The sequence below is a fragment of the Simochromis diagramma genome, unplaced genomic scaffold (genome assembly GCF_900408965.1).
Source record: "Simochromis diagramma unplaced genomic scaffold, fSimDia1.1 OVJJ01000802.1, whole genome shotgun sequence".
Lineage (NCBI taxonomy): Eukaryota > Metazoa > Chordata > Actinopteri > Cichliformes > Cichlidae > Simochromis > Simochromis diagramma.
Window position 1 is genome coordinate 21,785,663 of NW_024387492.1, and position 18,356 is coordinate 21,804,018.

Sequence of the window (18,356 nt, forward strand, 5' to 3'; positions counted from 1 at the left end):
AGCAATAAAACAATAAAGAAATGATACAGTAATAGTATAAATAGGCCTACATCTTTCTAATGTATCAGAATTATGTTTCATGCCTATAAACTTGATACATTCTGCACGACATGAAAACCACAGCGATACATTTTTCTTCTTTCTTAATCTTCAGTCTCTGTGAATTTGTCTCTGTTTATTCCAGAGCACATTAAGCCAACACCTGCCCTTCAGTGTCCCGTTAGATTTTTTTTAAGTCCATTGTGGAAAGTAGCTTTCCCATTAATAGTCATTGACATTTTATTTTGAAAGATCTTTCTCCATTTCCTTTGATATCGTGTTTTAAAACAGCACCTTGACGCTTCAGACGGACAACAAACGCTGTGATTGGAGGACAGACGGTTACGTAGGGGACTCGTTTTTAATATTTGATTTAATATTTTTTTAGCGTGCTCATCAACATAATTTACCTTAGTTATTTGTGTAAAACATATCATTTAGATTTATTTGTTTTTATGTAACGAATCAATCTAAAAAAAAAAAAAAAAGTAAACCGTGCGTGTTGCCAGATTGGCCGGAAATGCCGCCAAAAATCTTTGGCCAAGTATCGACACCTCAGTCATATATGACTACAAAAATATAAAAATAAAAACCGATGCTGTCTGTTTTATATCTTATATCTGAGGTTCATTTCAAATAAAGGTCCGTAAACTAACTTAGAAGGGATGCTTCTCTGGGAGACCAGAACTTGCCTGAAAATTGTCACATTTTAAAGGTTTCTTCCGTAATAATGCAACTAATTGATGGTTACCAGTGTAAAAACTACATTACGTCAATTACAACCTCCCAATAGTCAATTCGGGCTGCTTATTGTTCACAAATGTGAAAAATATTGGCTAACACATAATGACCTTGTACATTTGTATAATTACATTTTAAGATTTTTATAAATTAGTCTTTATTCTAAATTCTGCTACCAGGGAGCTGGTTCTCATTTGATGTTTAGTGACAATAAATGGATTCTGAGTTGAATTCTGATAGCACCCCACTATGAGATCTGGTAACCGTGCACCGGAAACGTTTCGTTCAACATCCGGGTCAGTTTTCCTCACGCTGCAAACAGCATGGCAGCGAAAAACAAGCAACGTAAAAAGTCCAAAAAAGTGACATTTGAGGCCGAAGAAAACGAGCCGGAGGCGAAAAACAGCGGCGGAGAGGAGGATGAAGGCGAAGAGAAGAATACGAAAGAGGAGGAGAGAGAGGAAGAGGAGCTCTGTCTGGAGGAGGTTTTACGGCTCGGAGGAACTAAGGTGAATTTACCTGGTGAAACAGGGCCAACACTCACAGAGTCAGGGAGCGTTTTAACTTGTGGAGGTCGGTTTGTTTTTATAGTTTTCTGAACTGACACGAAAGTTTATGTGACGTAAAAGCACAGTCCCCGGACAGTTTATTAGGTACACTTTGCTGTTACTGGGTTGGATCCACTTTTGCTTTCAGAGCTGCCTTAATTCTTCATAGATTCAACAAGGCGCTCGAAACATTCCTAGGAGATTTTGGTCCTTAATGACGTGATCGTATCAGACAGCTGCTGCTCATCCATGATGCGGATCTCCTGTTGGTGCTCTCCTGTATTGAGCTCTGATGCTTTTGGAGGCCATTTGAGTACAGTGAACTCAGTGTCATCTTCAAGTAACCAGGAAGGCTGTGGTGTTTTAACAATGCTCAGTTGGTACTAAGGGACACAAAGTGTGCCATGTAAATATCCCCACACCATTAGACCGCTGGCTGAACAGTTGTTATACACTCAGGATGGATCCATGCTTCCATGGTATTATTTACATAAATAAATAAAAACGTATCAAATAAAGTAAACATTTCAATACAATTTATACACAAATGTTAATCAGAATTCTTTGTCACATATTTTTAATCTTTTCTTTGTGGTTCTTCTCTACGTCTTTAGGCCGACTATATCCTCCTCGCCGGCATCGAAGACTCCAACGAGCTCGTCGATGGCGGCATGAAAGGAGCGATAGATGACCTGGAGGAGGGCGAGCTGGAGTCATTCATCACCAAGCTGGGCATCCGGGCATACGCGACGCAGCAAACCATTCCGGACAAGCCTGAGGGTGAAGCCGCCACGGCTGCCACGGCTGCTGGCGAGAAGAAAGCTAAAAAGGTCAAAGTGGAGAAAGCAGAGGAGACGGCACCTGACACTCAGCCCAACGTCGTCGATCAGAAGCAGAAGAAGACAAAAGAGGCGCCGGTATCGGCGGCAAAAAAGGCGAAGCAGAGCCAGACCGTGTTTGAGTTCCAGCCGCGGCAGGTGCTGCTGATCAAACCTGGTGGTAAGTGGTTCGAGCTGGATTACACAGAAGAGGGCTCGTCGGCGCCACAGGATGCTGCCCTGGTCTCGCAGTACAAGACGCTCGCTCAGCAGCTGTTTGAGGCTGAGGTGACCCTCTACAAGACCAAGAAGAGCTTGCAGAAAGGCGCCAACTCGGCCTGGATGAAGACAGTTGTCTCCTCCGGCGTGCTGGCGGACAGAATGGCAGCCATGACGGTTCTGATTCAGGACGCTCCGGTGCACATGCTGGAGCACGTGGAGAACCTAGTCACCATGGTGAAGAAGAAGGGCAGTCGGCGGATGGGTCTGATGGCAATGGACACGCTGCGAGAGCTGCTGCTGTCCAACCTGCTGCCCGGGGACAGGAAGCTCCGCACCTTTGCCCAGCACCCGTTCGACCAGCTTGAGGAGAAGGCCAGCGGCAACCGCGACGCCCGCGACCGCCGCCTCATCCTCTGGTACTTTGAGCACCAGCTGAAGCACCACGTGGCTGAGTTTGTGGTGGCGCTGGACTCGGTGGCTCACGACACAGTGCCCGCCACCAAGGCAAAGGCGTTAGCCACTGCCCATGAGCTGCTGTGCAGCCGTCCAGAACAGGAGAAGGCACTGCTCACCCAAGTGGTAAACAAGCTTGGAGACCCCGAGTACAAGACGGCGGCGAAGGCATCGTACCTGCTGGAGACGCTGCTGCACAAACACCCCAACATGAAGGGGGTGGTGTGCTGCGAGGTGGAGCGGCTCCTGTTCCGACCCAACATCAGCCCAAAGGCGCAGTACTACGCCGTGTGCTTCCTCAGCCAGGTGATCCTGAGCCACGACGAGGACGGGCTCGCCGCCAAGCTCATCACCATCTACTTCTCCTTCTTCCGTGCCTGCGTCAAAAAGAAGGACATTGAGTCGAAGATGCTGAGTGCGCTGTTGGCGGGCGTGAACAGGGCGTATCCCTACACCAGCGCCGGGGACGACAAAGTGAGAGAGCAGATGGACACACTCTTCAAAGTGGTTCATCTGGTGAAGTTCAACACAGCCGTGCAGGCGCTCATGCTGCTGTTCCAGGTGATGGACTCCCAGCAGAGCATCTCGGACCGGTACTATGTGGCTCTGTACAGGTAAGGAAAACCTTGCCTGGCAGCTTGTTTGTGGGCTCTAAACAGACAACATTCAGGTGTTTACTTTCTCCACCTGTGTTGCAGGAAGCTGCTGGACCCCGGGCTGTCGTCGTCCTCCCGCCCGAACATGTTCCTGAACCTGCTGTACAAATCCATGAAGGCTGACGTGGCGCTGAGGCGGGTCAAAGCCTTTGTCAAACGGCTGCTGCAGATCAGCGCCGAGCAGAGCGCCAGCTTCGCCTGTGGGGCGCTCTTCTTGGTGTCGGAGGTCATGAGGGCCAAACCGGGCCTGAAGATACTGCTGCAGGAGGAGGAGGGGGTAAGAAATCTCAGAGGGTGTAAAACTGATGCTTTAGATTTTCCTTTTGGACAAAAATGCTCTCAAAGATGAACTGCTTTAAACTTTTGAATTATGGCTTCATTCAGAATGAGGAAGAGGAGGCGTTCAAAGACCTCGCTGCAGATGATGATGATGAAGAGGAGCGATTCGTGGATGCTGACAAACTAGAGGAACAAACAAACACAGAGGCAGAGGAGGTCAAACCTGCAGCATCATGGGTACATCACCAGAACCTGGAAGGTCTGTGAAACGCAAAGATTAGTGCTGACGTTCTCTGTTTGAAAACTGTTGTTGAAGGATGGGTTTAATCTAACATAACCGCCAGTGCCCCTGGTACTTTCCACCATTTCCACCCACTGTCTTCCTGGGAGACTATTATTTAATAGCTAGTTGTTTTGTTTTAGCTTCATGAAACTAATGGCAGATTTTTTTTTTTATTTACCTGAATCAGGAAAAACTTTTAGATCATGTTGTAATCTCTATTCCAGCTACCGGCTCTAATTTTGTGTGTTTGTTGCACCTGGCTGATTAAAATAAAGCAGGACAGTAAATAAGAAGACGAGCTTCATCATGTTTGTTTCTCCGTCCTGTTTTCTTTCAGGAATGAAGAGTGTTCAGAGCTACGACCCGCTGCACAGAAACCCGTTATTCTGCGGTGCAGATCGCTCGACTTTATGGGAGCTGCAGAAGGTAAAAAAAATCTGTCCTAATAAACACAAAGTTCGCAACCAGAGCTCGTGTTCACAAGCTGCTGTGTATAACCTAATGTCTGATGTTCTCTGCAGCTCGCTCTGCACTTCCATCCGTCAGTGTCGCTGTTTGCAAAAACCATTCTACAGGTAAAAGCCCCGCCCCTTTCCACATGCTCAGGAGCTCTGTAGTCGTCATGATTCTTGCTGTTAATGTTTGATATGATTTTATTTCCACAGGGAGACTTCATCCAGTACTCTGGGGACCCTCTGCAGGACTTCACCCTCATCCGCTTCCTCGATCGATTCGTCTTCAGAAACCCCAAACAGCTCAAAGCAGAACGTAAGACAAACAAGCACCGAATTCTATTGGATGCATTTTGTAAAATGGATCAAAAATGATGCAACATGAACACGGATGGATACAAAATGATCACATGTAGATGGGAAAATGACGAAAACTGGTGTCAAATGTTCACATTTGTGAAATAGTTTAAAGAGATTCAAAAAAGAAAGGATGATTAAAACAAACTGACTTAAAAGAGGAACAAAAACAATGAAAAAGGATGAAATAAAATACAAAAAACGCACAAAGCTGCAAAACAGCAGCAACCTGCAGAGAAACAAGAGACAGTAGACAGTAAAGACAATCTAAATAAGTCTTTACAAGCTGAAAACGACAGAAAAATAAAAAAATTCAGACTCAGAAAGATGGAAAATGATAAAAAACACCCTGAAGAGGCGTTATTATTAGTCTGTGGTTTCATTGCTGTCTCGGCTCAAAACAGATTTAATCACGCTGACTTCACACATTGTGACAGTTTATTGACGGTTTTAATGAACTAATATTAATAATTTTAAGTGTAAACTTTCGTTTTTTTAATATTTTTTATTCTTTAGAAAACACCGACGCCGCTGTGATGAAGCCCAAACACAGATTACCTGTCAGCTTGCTACCAGGTAACTTTAAACAAATTTCACACTTTCTATGTTTGTTTGTTTTCCCTTCACCTGCTCTGTGATGTCAGATGAAGTGTGGATCCTTTAAATTATTTGTGTGTGTCAGTGAACAGCGCAGAGTTTCTGTCCAAAGAAGAAAGTCAGGTTCCTGTTGATGAGATCTTCTTCCATCGGTGCGTCCCAGCAAAATCACCTGACATATTTCCACTGTTTTTTGACTGTATTCTGTTTAATGAGTTTTGTTTCTTTGTTTCATTTGTCAGCTTCTTCAAGAAACGACAGCAGGAGAAGCAGCAACGCCGGCCACGAGGCGACGATGACGACGAGAGCCTGGAGGATGTGGACGATGATGAGTTTGAGAAACTTCTTGGTAAATAAACCATCATCTCTAATTTAATGCTCAGTATCTCCTCATGAAAACATCACAGATCCTTGGTTAATGGCTTCAGTCGAGACACTTGTACAGTTAAATTTATAAACACGGATTACATAAAACACTGACATTTCGACGTAAACAGAACTGCATTTAAAATCTTTTATATTTCAAATAAAAGGTAAAAATTTAAATCGCAGGCTGATCCAGTCTGAGTGTAGTTTGGCTCACTGTGAGTTTGGCCCACATGTGCCTGATAACACCTGGGCGTGATCCTGATGATGGGAGGATCTTCCTGATGAGGAATCGGTGAACTCCTGGCCAGTCTGAGGTGCTGTTATCTGCTACCCTTCAACAGTTAAACATTTGGCACGTGTGCTCAGTGTCAACCTGCTCTCATCCGTGAAGAGACCAGGCCGTTAGTGGTCGACCTGCCGGTTCTGGTGTTCTCGGGCGAATGCTCGGCTCTGGGCTGTGACAGGGTTCCCGCTAAAGGACGAGCAGCCCACCGGAGGCTGGCTGTGCTCCTCCTGTTCTTCCTCCTTTGCTTGTAGTATAACTTAAAGTTCTCTGGCTGAGTAACTGTTTGTTTGTTTTTTGGCAGACACCTTTGAAGGCGATTCGTACTTTACCGACCTCGGCAGTGATAATCTGGACTTTGCAGGGTGAGTTTTCAGGTTTACTCTTGGGTTTTATTTCCATTCATTTATTGATTTACTTTGTCATTCTTAAATTTATTTTCCTTCTGTTTACAGCATTATTGTTTTATTTATTTCTGTATTACTGTTGCTACACATGGGAAAGCAAATACAGGAAATACTAGGAAGAGCATTATGTTGGTATTTATTTAGTCTTAAAAACAGAATAATCTGATTGGCTGTGAGACTCGAACACGATTTTGGTTTTGTTTGAAAAAAACAAATAAAGACTTTTACACACTGACTGAACCATCCTCTTCCTCACAACTTTTTTGTTTTTCTGTCAGTAATGTAAAGAGTAAAAAAGATAAGAAATCAGGAGACGACTCGGAGTCGGACGTGGACAACTCGGACATGGACGACCTGGACGATGAGGAGGTGTCTCTGGGCAGCATGGACGAGGAAGACTTCGGAGACAAACTGGAGGAAGAAGGAGGGATGTTCATGGACCCTGATGGAGACGAAGAGGATGATGATGATGATGATGATGATGATGATGATGATGAAGGTAAAAAAAAAATATGACAAAGTGCGAAAACTTATTTTAATCCAGCTTTGTTTTGAGTGTCAGTTCAATATTCTGTTTTTAAATTAATACACCAATACCTTTATTTTTTTCTGCCTGTATAAATGTCTTTTTTGTCATTATTTGACTTGAGATTATATTGATGTTCATATATTCAAGTCCACGCTGTTATGAGTTAAAGGACAGAATCGACCTGAGCTCTTACAGAAACCTGATCCTTCTCCTCTTCTTTCAGTTCCTGAGCTGGAGGATGAAGATGCTGCATTTGGAGGTCAGTACCTTTAGAAATCCTAACCACTGTTTTTTACATACTGAAGAGGGAACACAGTGCATCATGGGATATCTGAGCCAATAATCTGTAAGCCTATTTTAGACGAGCACCCCATAATTCAAAGAAAACCACTAAACATTTACATTTAAGGTTCTGGAACCAGTGAAGTTTAATCATTATAAAAATACAGATTAATAAATTCAGTCAACTCATCTGTTAAAGCAGCACCTAATTAAAATATAATATCTTACAGTTAACTTAAAAACATTTAATAAATGAATGCAAAATTTGGGGTTCTATGCTAAATTATGAAAGATGGCTGGAATTTATCCTTCTGCTAATGTGGAATTATTCTGCTTATTTTCAGCTCCTTATTTTCATTCTTGGACTCTTGTAGAGCAGCTTTGCATGATTCACATTTCAGAATAATCCTTCCCTATCTTATACTGAGGCCATGCTCTGTCTGAAATGAGCAGTTATAGCTCCTCCTCATTGGCTGCCCCTCACAGAAGACTTGTCGGTGGGGCGTTTATTCCTGTGATGGCCATATTCAGAATATTTGCTCTTTGTGACATCATAAAGATCCAGGAGGAGGAAAATCAGTGTGAAACTGAGTGTTTAGAGCAGTCTGAAGCTGAAAGGATTAGCTGTGCACGTGCTAAGCTCCTTATTTGAACTTGGGCCGTGTCGAATATGAACGTCCATCACTGGAACAGAAGATATGAGAGAAAATAATTCTTTTCAAATGTAATATTGAAACTGGGAAAAACCTTTTCCACTGTATAGATTCAGAAGACGATGAGATGGAAGCTCCAGACATCACCCCACAGACCAAGAAGGGAAAGAGAAAATCCTCCGAGGACCTCGACTTCTCCGGATCTTTAGGTTAATGCTGGATCTGTAGCTCAAAGAATTATTAACATAATTTAATGTGTCAGTTTGTTTTTGGCTGCGTATAGAAAACTCAGTCAGCGACTCGGGAGGTTATTTTATTGATCACTGTTCAATGTTTCAGGTTCCAAACAGAAGAAGAAGAAGAAGAAGAAGGAAAAGAAAGATGCAGCCATGTTTGCTTCTGCTGAAGAGGTCAGTTTGACTTCAGAGAATTCATGGAAACAAGCACAACAGGATTATGGAATCATAAATATTTCAAAGGTCTTATAACATCATTATTGTTATTCTTTTTTTTGTCAGTTTGGCTGCCTGCTGGACGAGAATGCCGGCTCCAAGTTTGACAACATCGGGCTGAACGCCATGGCCAATAGAGACAAAGCAGGTGAGATCACAGAGCTTCACCTTGAACAGCTCATACTACTGCAGGAACAAGCCCAGTGGCCACCTGAAGGCTGAGGATAGGATTTTGTGCTGCGATGCCTTTTAAAAATATGACCTCTAGGTCATCGTTATGGTTTCTATTATAATTACAGCATCTGAAATGTTCTGTATAACTAAAATGTTCATTAGTAAGTTAGTTTTATTCCTTATATTGACCCAACAGCCATCTCTGTTATTACAGTGATGTCATTTAATGGACCTTGAAACTAAGAATGATTACATTCAGACTGACATGTAAGAGCTGAAGGATGCTGAGGCTGTTTCAGGTTATAACAGGGTTAAAAACAAACAGACGAGATGACGGCCGGTGTCTCTCGTCTCACGTTTCATAACTTCTCCACACAGTGAAAGTGCTGTCAGTCCCACTCAGCTGCGCTGCACAGAAAAACCAAATGTGTTTTCTTTTCTAACACTTCCTGTGTGCAGGTCTGAAGCAGCTGAAGTGGGAAGCTCAGCGCGACGACTGGATCCACGGCCGTGACGCCAAGACGCTGCGCAAGAAGAAGACCACGTTCAACAAGAAGAAGATGGGGTTCGGCCAAGCCAGGACGGGAAGCGGGACGTTTGGGAGCAAGAAGAAGAGGAAGTAGATGACGAGGATGCTGAAGATGTTGGCCTAAAGCTGAGGGACACCTTCGGTGACCACGCCTTCCTCGTCTGTCTCCCGGACGCTGTAGATTCCCGGACACTCAGCGGTCTCATCGTAAACCGGGAGGACGCGGACATAAAACGGTGTTTACAGATTCAATCTGGGGGCTGGTGAAGAGGAGCCACATTTAGCTTGTTTTATTTTTTTGTAAAATCAAAGACTTTGTTGTGCTGAACATTTTGCTGCAAATCTCATCTGGATCATTCCATCTCAGTCCATCATGTTTAAAATAAACTTTGGTTTTAAAATGCATAAATGAGTACTTCACGGGATGAAAGCAGGGCTGTTTCATGATGTTTTTGAGGGAACATTTGTGTTTTAAGGTAAATATCTGGTCCTGTGCCTCTATGAAAATGGACTCTGAACGAATGAAGGATGCTTGAAGTTGCTGAAATATTTAGATGTCTACAGCCTGTAGAAACTTTTGCTTCTCACACAATGTTGTTTACACAGAATTGTCTTAAAACAGTCTAAAAGTGAATCGTTACACTCGTTAAAGCTTAAATGTTGGGGGAAAAGTTCACTGTGATATTTCCAGGTATGACGCAATATACAAAGTCCAAGTAAATTTATTAGATCCAAAATTTGTTACGCTGTTCTCTCACATATAACTCATTATGTAGAGAAGGGAAATATTGCTTTGTTTTTAGTTCCAGCCTCATGGCCCAAATTTCTCTGGCCAATGAGAGGGTGTGTGCCGCTGTGCCGTTTTCTTGGTTTGTTTTTCACCTTCGGACTGTTTTCAAGAATATCCCGTGTCTTGTATGTGAGAAGCTCTAAATAAAATCTACTGTGGTTTCTACAAGTCTCCAAATCCGCTGTCGGAGATCACACATTTAAATATTTTAGGGACTTCAAACGCCTGTTTTACGTTAACTGGAGCTGCACTGCTGACGCTCCACATTCATATTTACTCTAACACATTTGAAGCTCTGGGAGTTTTCTAGATATTGGAATTTTAAAGTGCTCCCTCAAAAAAAGGATTTCAGAGTGATGTGTAAAAACATCCCGACCTTCATCCTCAGCTGTGAGAGGCTGAAGTTTATGAGTGCGATAATTCAAGCACAACCTCAAGAACTTCAAATTGAGACTGCAGGTGTGTCTACCAGGAGGCTGGTTGACATCAGCAATTTTTTTATTTTTGAGAAATCTCATGATTCGTTCCTTTTAAGAAGTCAGAATTTTCTTTCAGGCAAATCTGAGCTGACATGGGATGAGCCTGTTTGACACATAAGCAGCAGATTTCCTTGTGTCTTAACAAATCAATTCACGTACAACCTGTGTGTGTGTGTTTGTGTGAGACAAACATTTAAGTGTTTCATGATCCTGTTCAGTGTGATTACAGGTTTAATGATTGTTTCTGTTGAACATACTGATCATAATGTGCCATTTGTAGAATGGTCTGCACCATTTCAAGGTTTTGTTGTTTTACATTTACAAATTAAAATTGGTTCAGGTTTTTTGTTGGTGTGGTATTAACCATTAAAGTATCAACTGGGATAGGCTCCGGCTCCTGCCCGCAACCTGAATTGGATAAGCAAAAGAAGATGGATGAATGGATAAAATGATCAAATATAGCAGTTAATATTAAACCATTTTAAATGTAATTTAATATCAAGCAATACTATTTTTCTGATTTTCTGTCGCGGTTTCACAAATTTCTAACTTTTAATAGACCAAATGATTAATCTAGAAAGTATTTTGTACCTGAACTGATGGGAGATTATTAGGTACACTTGCTCAATAAATGTAGTCATTTTAAATTAGTTGTAAATTAGTTTACAAATGGCTGTAAATGAGTTTACAGCAGTAATGATATAATTAATGTTATCAACAGACAAAACGAAAAACTAACACTGATTTTGTACAACAGCTATAACACCTCTTGTGGCTGTTGTTAGTTTACAGCTATTATATCAAACTAAAGTAATAGGAAGTGCAAGAATGTAATGCTAAAGGTCAGCAAAGAAAAAGCGGGAGTAACAGGGACATCAAGAAAGTTCATGAATACATATACACACACACCTCTACATATATATGTATATCGATTGATCAATAGCATAGTGGTAACACCACTCGCCTTTGGAAGTTCAGGTGAGTGGTTTGACTCCCGACCAGGGTGTCTACAAATGCTCTCGCAAGAGGGAACCAGGATGTCAGGTCAGGGGGAAGGGGGTGGCTATAGCCCAGGTGGTAGAGCAGGTCATCTACTGGAAGGTTGGTGGTTCGATCCCAGGCTGCATGCCAAATATCCTTAGGCAAGATACTAACCCCATGTTGCTCTCCGATGCATCCACTGGAGTGTGACTGTGTATAAATGTTAGACAGTAAGCACTTAACAGTTAGAAAAAGTGGTTGTGTGATTGGGTGAATGAATTAGTTGTATAAAGCGCTTTGACTGCTCATATAGAGTAGAAAAGCGCTACATAAGAACCAGTCCATTTACCATATCATCACCCCCACTTGAGATTGTACTTGGGTATCAAGTGTGAGACAAAAACCCCCAAAAAGAGGTTTTTGGGTTTGGCTGCTTCATACAGCAGCAAATATATACAAAGTATATGTGTTTAAAAGTAACAACAAAGGCAGGATATCCTTGACTGGGCTGGATACCAGCCACATTTAATAACTTCTCCACAGAGAAAAGACAATTCCTGTATAAATGAATGAGGTCTGATGAGTCTTTACAGGAAGTGATGTCTTTTTTCCTAATGAGCAGTGCTGAAGCAGCCGAAGTGGGAGGCTCCAGACTCAGATGCCAAGGCGCTGCACGTGATAATGACGATGACGTCAATGGACACCTTCAATCCTGTTTGGCTGACCAGGCCTCCTGGTCTCTCTCTCGGATGCCGTATATCCCCGCCCACTCGTTGGACTTGTAGTAAACTGGGAGGAAGCGGACGTCACAAAATTAATTTTGTTGTGTTGGAAATTTGTGGGTTGAGAGACTGGCAGCAGAGCTGTGCAGCTGATTAACTTACAGAAATTATGATATGATGTTCACATAAAGCAGAAGGAAGGTTTATAAACATGTTGTTTAATTTATGGCTCAAAAATATGAGGTTGTTCTGCAGTAAATGTGTACCTAATATACTTTTACACATTACTTGATTTAATGTATATTGTCTTTTATTTGGTGCCATGTTGTATCTTCAGATCTTCAATAAAACTTTGTTCTGCTGAAATTGCACTAATCATTTTTATTTTCATATGAATTGATTTATTTCACCAACTTGGGTTTTAATTGAATTAAATATGACCTCATTTTCATCTGTTGTATGTACATTTCAACGTTATCTGTGCTCTGACATTTTTATTTTCATACGTTGTGCAGGTGTGTTTCTGATTTTCTAATTTAGTAATGATTTTAAATCTGGACCACACTATATAAACAGTAATTATTATTATGAAAGAAGCCAGTGTCCATGTTAGAGTTGAAAAACACCTTCTGCTAAGCCCCAGTTTGAACCTGGAGATTCTTCTTACCTTCTAGGATGGATGGGAACCTCCTGTTCATAGTGTTCCTGAAATCTGCAGGTGGTGCAGGATATAAAACATGAAATTTAGGATGGCATAAAGCCAGACCTATTTCAGATCCATTTAACATCATAATTTCATACCTCGACTGGTGTCCATTGTGTGAAACAGACCGTAAGCCCCGAGGACGCCCAGCAGCTCCAGAGCAATCACGCCCTTCATGAGCTTCTTAGCCAGCGGCTCCAGAGGTTTCGGAGACATCTGAGGGGAGACCAACAAATACAAACAACTTTATTTACAAAGACAGGGATAGACAGCGTGTTCTCTTCTTTCATTTTGCCTCTATTATGAAGGTCACGTTAATTCATTACACTGCATCTAACTTTCCTGATAGAATATTTTTATTTCACTGCTACACAGAGGTACTCAGCTCTGCACCTCTAGTACAGATAACAGACAGCAGACCTCGCTCTTCAGTGAAAGTTAAAATAATGTCTGCACATATTTTAGATTAGAATGAGAATACCTTATTTTATTGTGATTATATGTAATTTTGTACATTTAAAACCTATAACAAAAACAACAGATCGTCAATATTTTATATTAAATTCAGACAGAAGAAAAAGGCTGTAATTTTATTTTGAAAATAGTTTGCCACTCTTCCAAAATAAAAATCCGAGTTGGATTTTCAACCTTAACGCGTTTGTTTAATGACAGCGTGACACAACAAGCCGGGCACTCAGGAAACATCAATATGTTAGCAAACGGTCGCTTATTTCTTCGTTTTGAACTAAAGGCGTTTTATTTAACGCCTTTGTTACGTCTGAACTTACCTTATATTAGATTTGTGGTACTTGAGATAAATGAATAACTGCTTTAAATCTAAATCAGAGCACTATAAATTATATCAGTAGAGTAAACTGCTTGCAAAAACAAATCTTCTGCCCTTGTAACAACCACAGCAAACTACTAACACGCTGCTTCCGGCGTACGGAAGCTCGGTAGGGACATATCGACTTTTTTTTGGCGTCCTTACCTCATTAAAACCATTAAAACCGCTGTTTACACTACCGTAAATATAAAGGCAGCAACTTTTAGTGATAACACGGCTAAAAGAGGCTCCTTTACATTTGATAATTCTCTTTTTTATTCAATAAAATAGTAATTTGATAAATTAATTAAGACTAATTATTAAATTATTTTCTATTAATTTTTTTCATCAAATCAATATAATCACTAGTAAAGAACAATCACGTAACAGCTCCTTGCTATAATAATTTATAATAATTTTTCTTGACTATTTTATTGTATTTATTGACAAACTAGATATCACAATACATAAATGAAATTTAACCAAACGCAAAGCAAAACAGAAAATTAAAAATAAAAATGAATGCACAGTTTGAATAAAAACTATTTAGCTGAATTCCCTGTGAAAAGATGAAAAATCTGAAATTTTAAATTTTATATACTCAATAAAAAAAGAAAAAAAAGACCTTACAAGAAAAGCTGAATGTTGGCCTCACCCATCTTATCGGTTGTCCGGTCACCTAAGGGGTTAATTGCATGAATAAATAAATAACTGATGAAAAGGACTAAGTACGAGTGCCTTGTTTTTAGAAATACAAAAACTGTCTTGGATAATGTCACCTTTTCTCCCTCTCTCCCCCCTGTGATAATAAAAAACAACAACAACATAGAATCAACTCTTGAATCGTCTGCTCTAAAAGCGTCTTTTATTACTGTTTTTGCTATATATATTTTCTTTTAATTATCATAACAACAAAATTTCGGTCAGTTGAAATTCTGATGTTGAATTGTGATTTAATCATTGTAGTTATGGGATGTTACCAGGAGGTGTCAGCGTTGTGGCAAGATGAACAAAACAAGATGACAGCTCCTGTCATAAAAAACAAGGGGTACGTCTAATAAAACACCTGATGCACCTGATGAAAGTCTGAATGATTGTTTTTAATTTTTAGTTGTGAAGCAGTCATAAGGAAAGAATTCACTTTCATGAGCAGATTCCACTGAAGACACCTGCAATTTCTGCTTTGTTTTTTGTTTTTTCTTCTTGTTTTTTTTGAGGAAATAAAATCTAATGTCATTTCGTTGATATAGACTTAGCTGAATGAGCACCAGCTGCAGGTTAGATTCCCAGTTTTCCCAGAGGCTGCCTCGGTTTTACAGCTGCTATTCCTGCAGGAATCTCAGCAGAGCAGCAGCCAAACGGGTTTAGACTAAGAGACAATATTTGCTCACCTGGGTCACAAAAACCTCACTTTACAGCATGATTAGGTGCAGAAATAGGAGCTAGAAAAGAGTCCTCTGCAGGGCTGGAAACTCATTAAAAGCCACTGCACTCAGAGGGCATCAGAGGTCTTCAACAAATGTGTTTAATTTCTAAAATTATTTACTACTTTCTCTCACATACAGTTTCCTTTTGTCCATTCTTAAGTCACATATGTCACATAACAAATCTATAATCAGGCATGATGGTGGAATCTATTCTATGTTGCTGTGAAAAATACTTTAAAAGTCAAATTTCAGCTGGTGAAACAGCACAAATGTTGCTAAACACATAACCACAGAGGATTTTACAGTAATTACAGTATCTACCACCATTTTGCTTTATTTTTAGTGTTTCTAATTTAATCTCCACAAACAGCTTGTTACTGTTAAATATAAATACATGTCCTCATCCTGACTGACTCACACGAACATTCAAACAACGGAAACAGCAAAATATATCCTCAGCATCCAAAACAACTGAAATAACCATGGCAACACTTAATAATTTGTGGTTTTTGAATGTACAATGCAAATACCGCATTTTACTGTAAATATGTGTAGTGGGTTGCTGTTAATAAAGTTGTGAGTATTTATTTACTTTTTAAATTTTGAATGAAACAAAAGGTTGTTTTTTTTAAAAAAAAACAAAAAGCAAAAAACCTTTAGGCAATTTATGCGATCAACAAAATAAATAAAATAAATAAAAAATACAGCCTTACAGCTGCTGACATCCATCTCAAATACTGCCATCTATGATATGTGTATTGTATGTACAGCACACTCCATTTATACAGTCTAAAAAAATACATGTGTATAGTACATTATTACTTCCACTGCACTTTCTGTACATATAAACAATCACAGTGTATACGATTCATTTTTCCATTTTTTCTATTATATCTCTAATTCACTTTCTCTTCCTATTGCTTCTTCCTCTGCTGCTGTAACAAGGGAATTTCCATAATGTGGGATTCATACAGTTTATATAAATTGTATGTCCACACTTACAAAGAATGGCTAATCAAACAGTTGATTTCTTGCAAACACGATGGCCCATGAAGCACAACAGGAAGAACAATCACCACAGCACCTCCTCTGTCAACTGCACATCCTCGATTCCTTTCTTTAACTCCTCTCTGAGCATCTCTTCAAACTAGTTCATGCATTTATTACTTCTTTGCTGGACTACTGTAATTCATTATTATCAGGATGTCCTAAAAACTCCCTGAAAAGCCTTCAGTTGATCCAAAACGCTGCAGGAAGAGTCCTGACAGGGACTAGAAAGAGAGAGCAGATTTCTCCTGTATTGGCTTTCCTTCGTTGGCTTCCTGTTAAATCCAGAATTTAATTTAAAATCCTGCTCCTCACATACAAGGTCTTAAATAATCAGGCCCCATCTTATCTTAATGACCTTGTAGTACCATATCACCCTATTAGAGCACTTCACTCTCGCACTGCAGGCTTACTTGTTGTTCCTAGAGTATTTAAAAGTAGAATGGGAGGCAGAGCCTTCAGTTTTCAGGCCCCTCTTCTGTGGAACCAGCTCCCAGTTTGGATTCAGGAGACAGACACTATCTCTACTTTTAAGATTAGGCTTAAAACTTTCCTTTTTGATAAAGCATATAGTTAGGGCTGGACCAGGTGACCCTGAATCCTCCTTAGTTACTATTAATCTCTGGCTCTCTTCCACAGAGTGTCTTTGTTCTGTAGAAATGAAACGTCTCCACGTTGGAGCCAAATTTTAAAGTCATGTCAGTTAAATATGATGTGAAATTTTTTCATTATACTGATGTGATCATAACATTTTTTCCATAGGACTTCTGTTATTTAAATTCACTACATGGCACAATGTGAGAAGATTAAAAAAAAAAAACTTTTGTAATCACAGGCACACAGACAAATGCTGGAAGGCAGAAATGTATGAATATGAAGGACAAGTTGTTTAAAGACTCCTCCTCTCTCCGTGGTTTGTATATCTCAGTTGTGGTTATGATTTAGTGATACTTAAAGGTAAAAACACTTTTGGAAAGGACACACTTTCCCCAGTTATAGCTCCTCCTGGAGTCTTCTCTCTTTGCTGCCCTCGTGATGCATTTTAGGAGCTGATGTGTCCTTCAACACAGAGCACAGACTGGCAGGAGGACAGAGACCCACTGAACTCATGCACACAAATAAATGTGTGTTTATTTGTGTGCATGGATAATGTTTGGGAGCTGGGTGTAGTCAGAAGAAGTAAAGAATAATCTGTTTCTATCTGTTTTGTCGCTGAATTTATAGCAGGGTCAGGAGGTGATGCCAATTTAAAAAAAAATCACAACATTCAGATTATTGTTATATGTATGGTGGGTAATGAAGAGCCGATCAAGCACACAACATCTCTGTTTGTTTCCTGTGTCAAGAATTTGGAGGCTGTGGATGCAGAGTAAAGAGTATTATCATTTTTAGCTGATGAAAATAAAATATTTATAACAAATCAATAAATCACAGCTATTTTTCATCATTTATTCCCCATGAGGATCTCTAGACAGGTGGTAGTTCCATGTTCTCCCCATACTTGCCCATCTTATCTCAGGATGCAAAATAAAAAAATATCTTGGTGCACGCTCAATCACCCAGGTAAGGAAATCCCAAAATGCTGACTCTGTTCATGTGGAGGTGAAGTTTTCAGTGAGAGAAAAATAAAAAAAACTGGGTCATTTTAAAGGTTCGTACCTGTAAAGAATCTTGTGTGTGTTTTTCTTATTTTATGATAATGTATAAAGTGACTTTTAGTAAGGTAACTCTCGATTTTTCTATGTTTTTAAAAAAAAAAAGGGCTTTCAGTTTCAATGAGACTACCTGTTTAAATAAAAGATCTAAAGCTAATAATAAAGATTTGCAAATTTTTACAGGTACGTCACGTGTGAGGAAGATCTCTTTCCTGGCCACAGATTCCATATTCATCCTTCATGCCCACTGATTCTTCGTTAAGTCTTCCTCTGTTGTATCTGAAGCCTCTTTAAAGTCTTCAGTCAATGTTTAATCCATAACTTATGACTTGTAAATACTTTTCGTGATCCTGTGCAGGTGAGGGAAGCCCTTCGTTGTGTCACAGCTTTGATAAACACTTCGACCCCCTCTCGGTCTTCATGTGCAACCGACAAATGAAGGGAAATATTTGCGGTCATGTTTGATGGCCACAGAAGATAAAACAGCGGCTGTGTGCAGAGAGCATGGTGGTCCAGCTTCTCTTGTTCCTTCACCTCGGCTGTGTGTGCCGGCTATCCTTTCAGATTCACTGGCAGGTAAACACACACTGTCAGCGCACAAAC

The 18,356-nt window shown here is 40.3% G+C and overlaps 2 protein-coding genes across 6 annotated transcripts; one reads left to right on the forward strand and one right to left on the reverse strand.

Annotated features, from left to right (window-relative positions):
- Positions 1-907: 907 nt before the first annotated feature.
- cebpz (CCAAT enhancer binding protein zeta) lies at positions 908-10,735 on the forward strand. Of its 5 annotated transcripts, none has more exons than XM_040017171.1 (17): positions 908-1,289; positions 1,943-3,435; positions 3,520-3,754; positions 3,862-4,015; positions 4,377-4,465; positions 4,561-4,614; positions 4,705-4,807; positions 5,365-5,424; positions 5,531-5,597; positions 5,688-5,794; positions 6,402-6,462; positions 6,783-7,003; positions 7,257-7,292; positions 8,079-8,177; positions 8,308-8,378; positions 8,487-8,568; positions 9,054-10,735. In XM_040017171.1, the coding sequence occupies exons 1-17, from the start codon at positions 1,104-1,106 to the stop codon at positions 9,215-9,217; spliced, it is 3,282 nt and encodes a 1,093-aa protein (XP_039873105.1). In that variant the 5' UTR covers positions 908-1,103; the 3' UTR covers positions 9,218-10,735. The 5 variants fall into 5 exon arrangements, with proteins under 5 accessions (XP_039873105.1, XP_039873106.1, XP_039873107.1 ...); XM_040017172.1 differs by having other exon boundaries at positions 6,783-6,992; positions 7,255-7,292; XM_040017173.1 differs by having other exon boundaries at positions 909-1,289; positions 6,783-6,983; positions 7,255-7,292.
- A 1,132-nt stretch (positions 10,736-11,867) lies between these two features.
- LOC120724773 (protein CEBPZOS-like) lies at positions 11,868-13,748 on the reverse strand. Its single transcript, XM_040017179.1, has 4 exons — positions 13,587-13,748; positions 12,897-13,014; positions 12,763-12,807; positions 11,868-12,162 (listed from the first exon to the last, which is right to left on the reverse strand). The coding sequence occupies exons 2-4, from the start codon at positions 13,012-13,014 to the stop codon at positions 12,080-12,082; spliced, it is 246 nt and encodes an 81-aa protein (XP_039873113.1). The 5' UTR covers positions 13,587-13,748; the 3' UTR covers positions 11,868-12,079.
- Between the last annotated feature and the right edge of the window lie 4,608 nt (positions 13,749-18,356).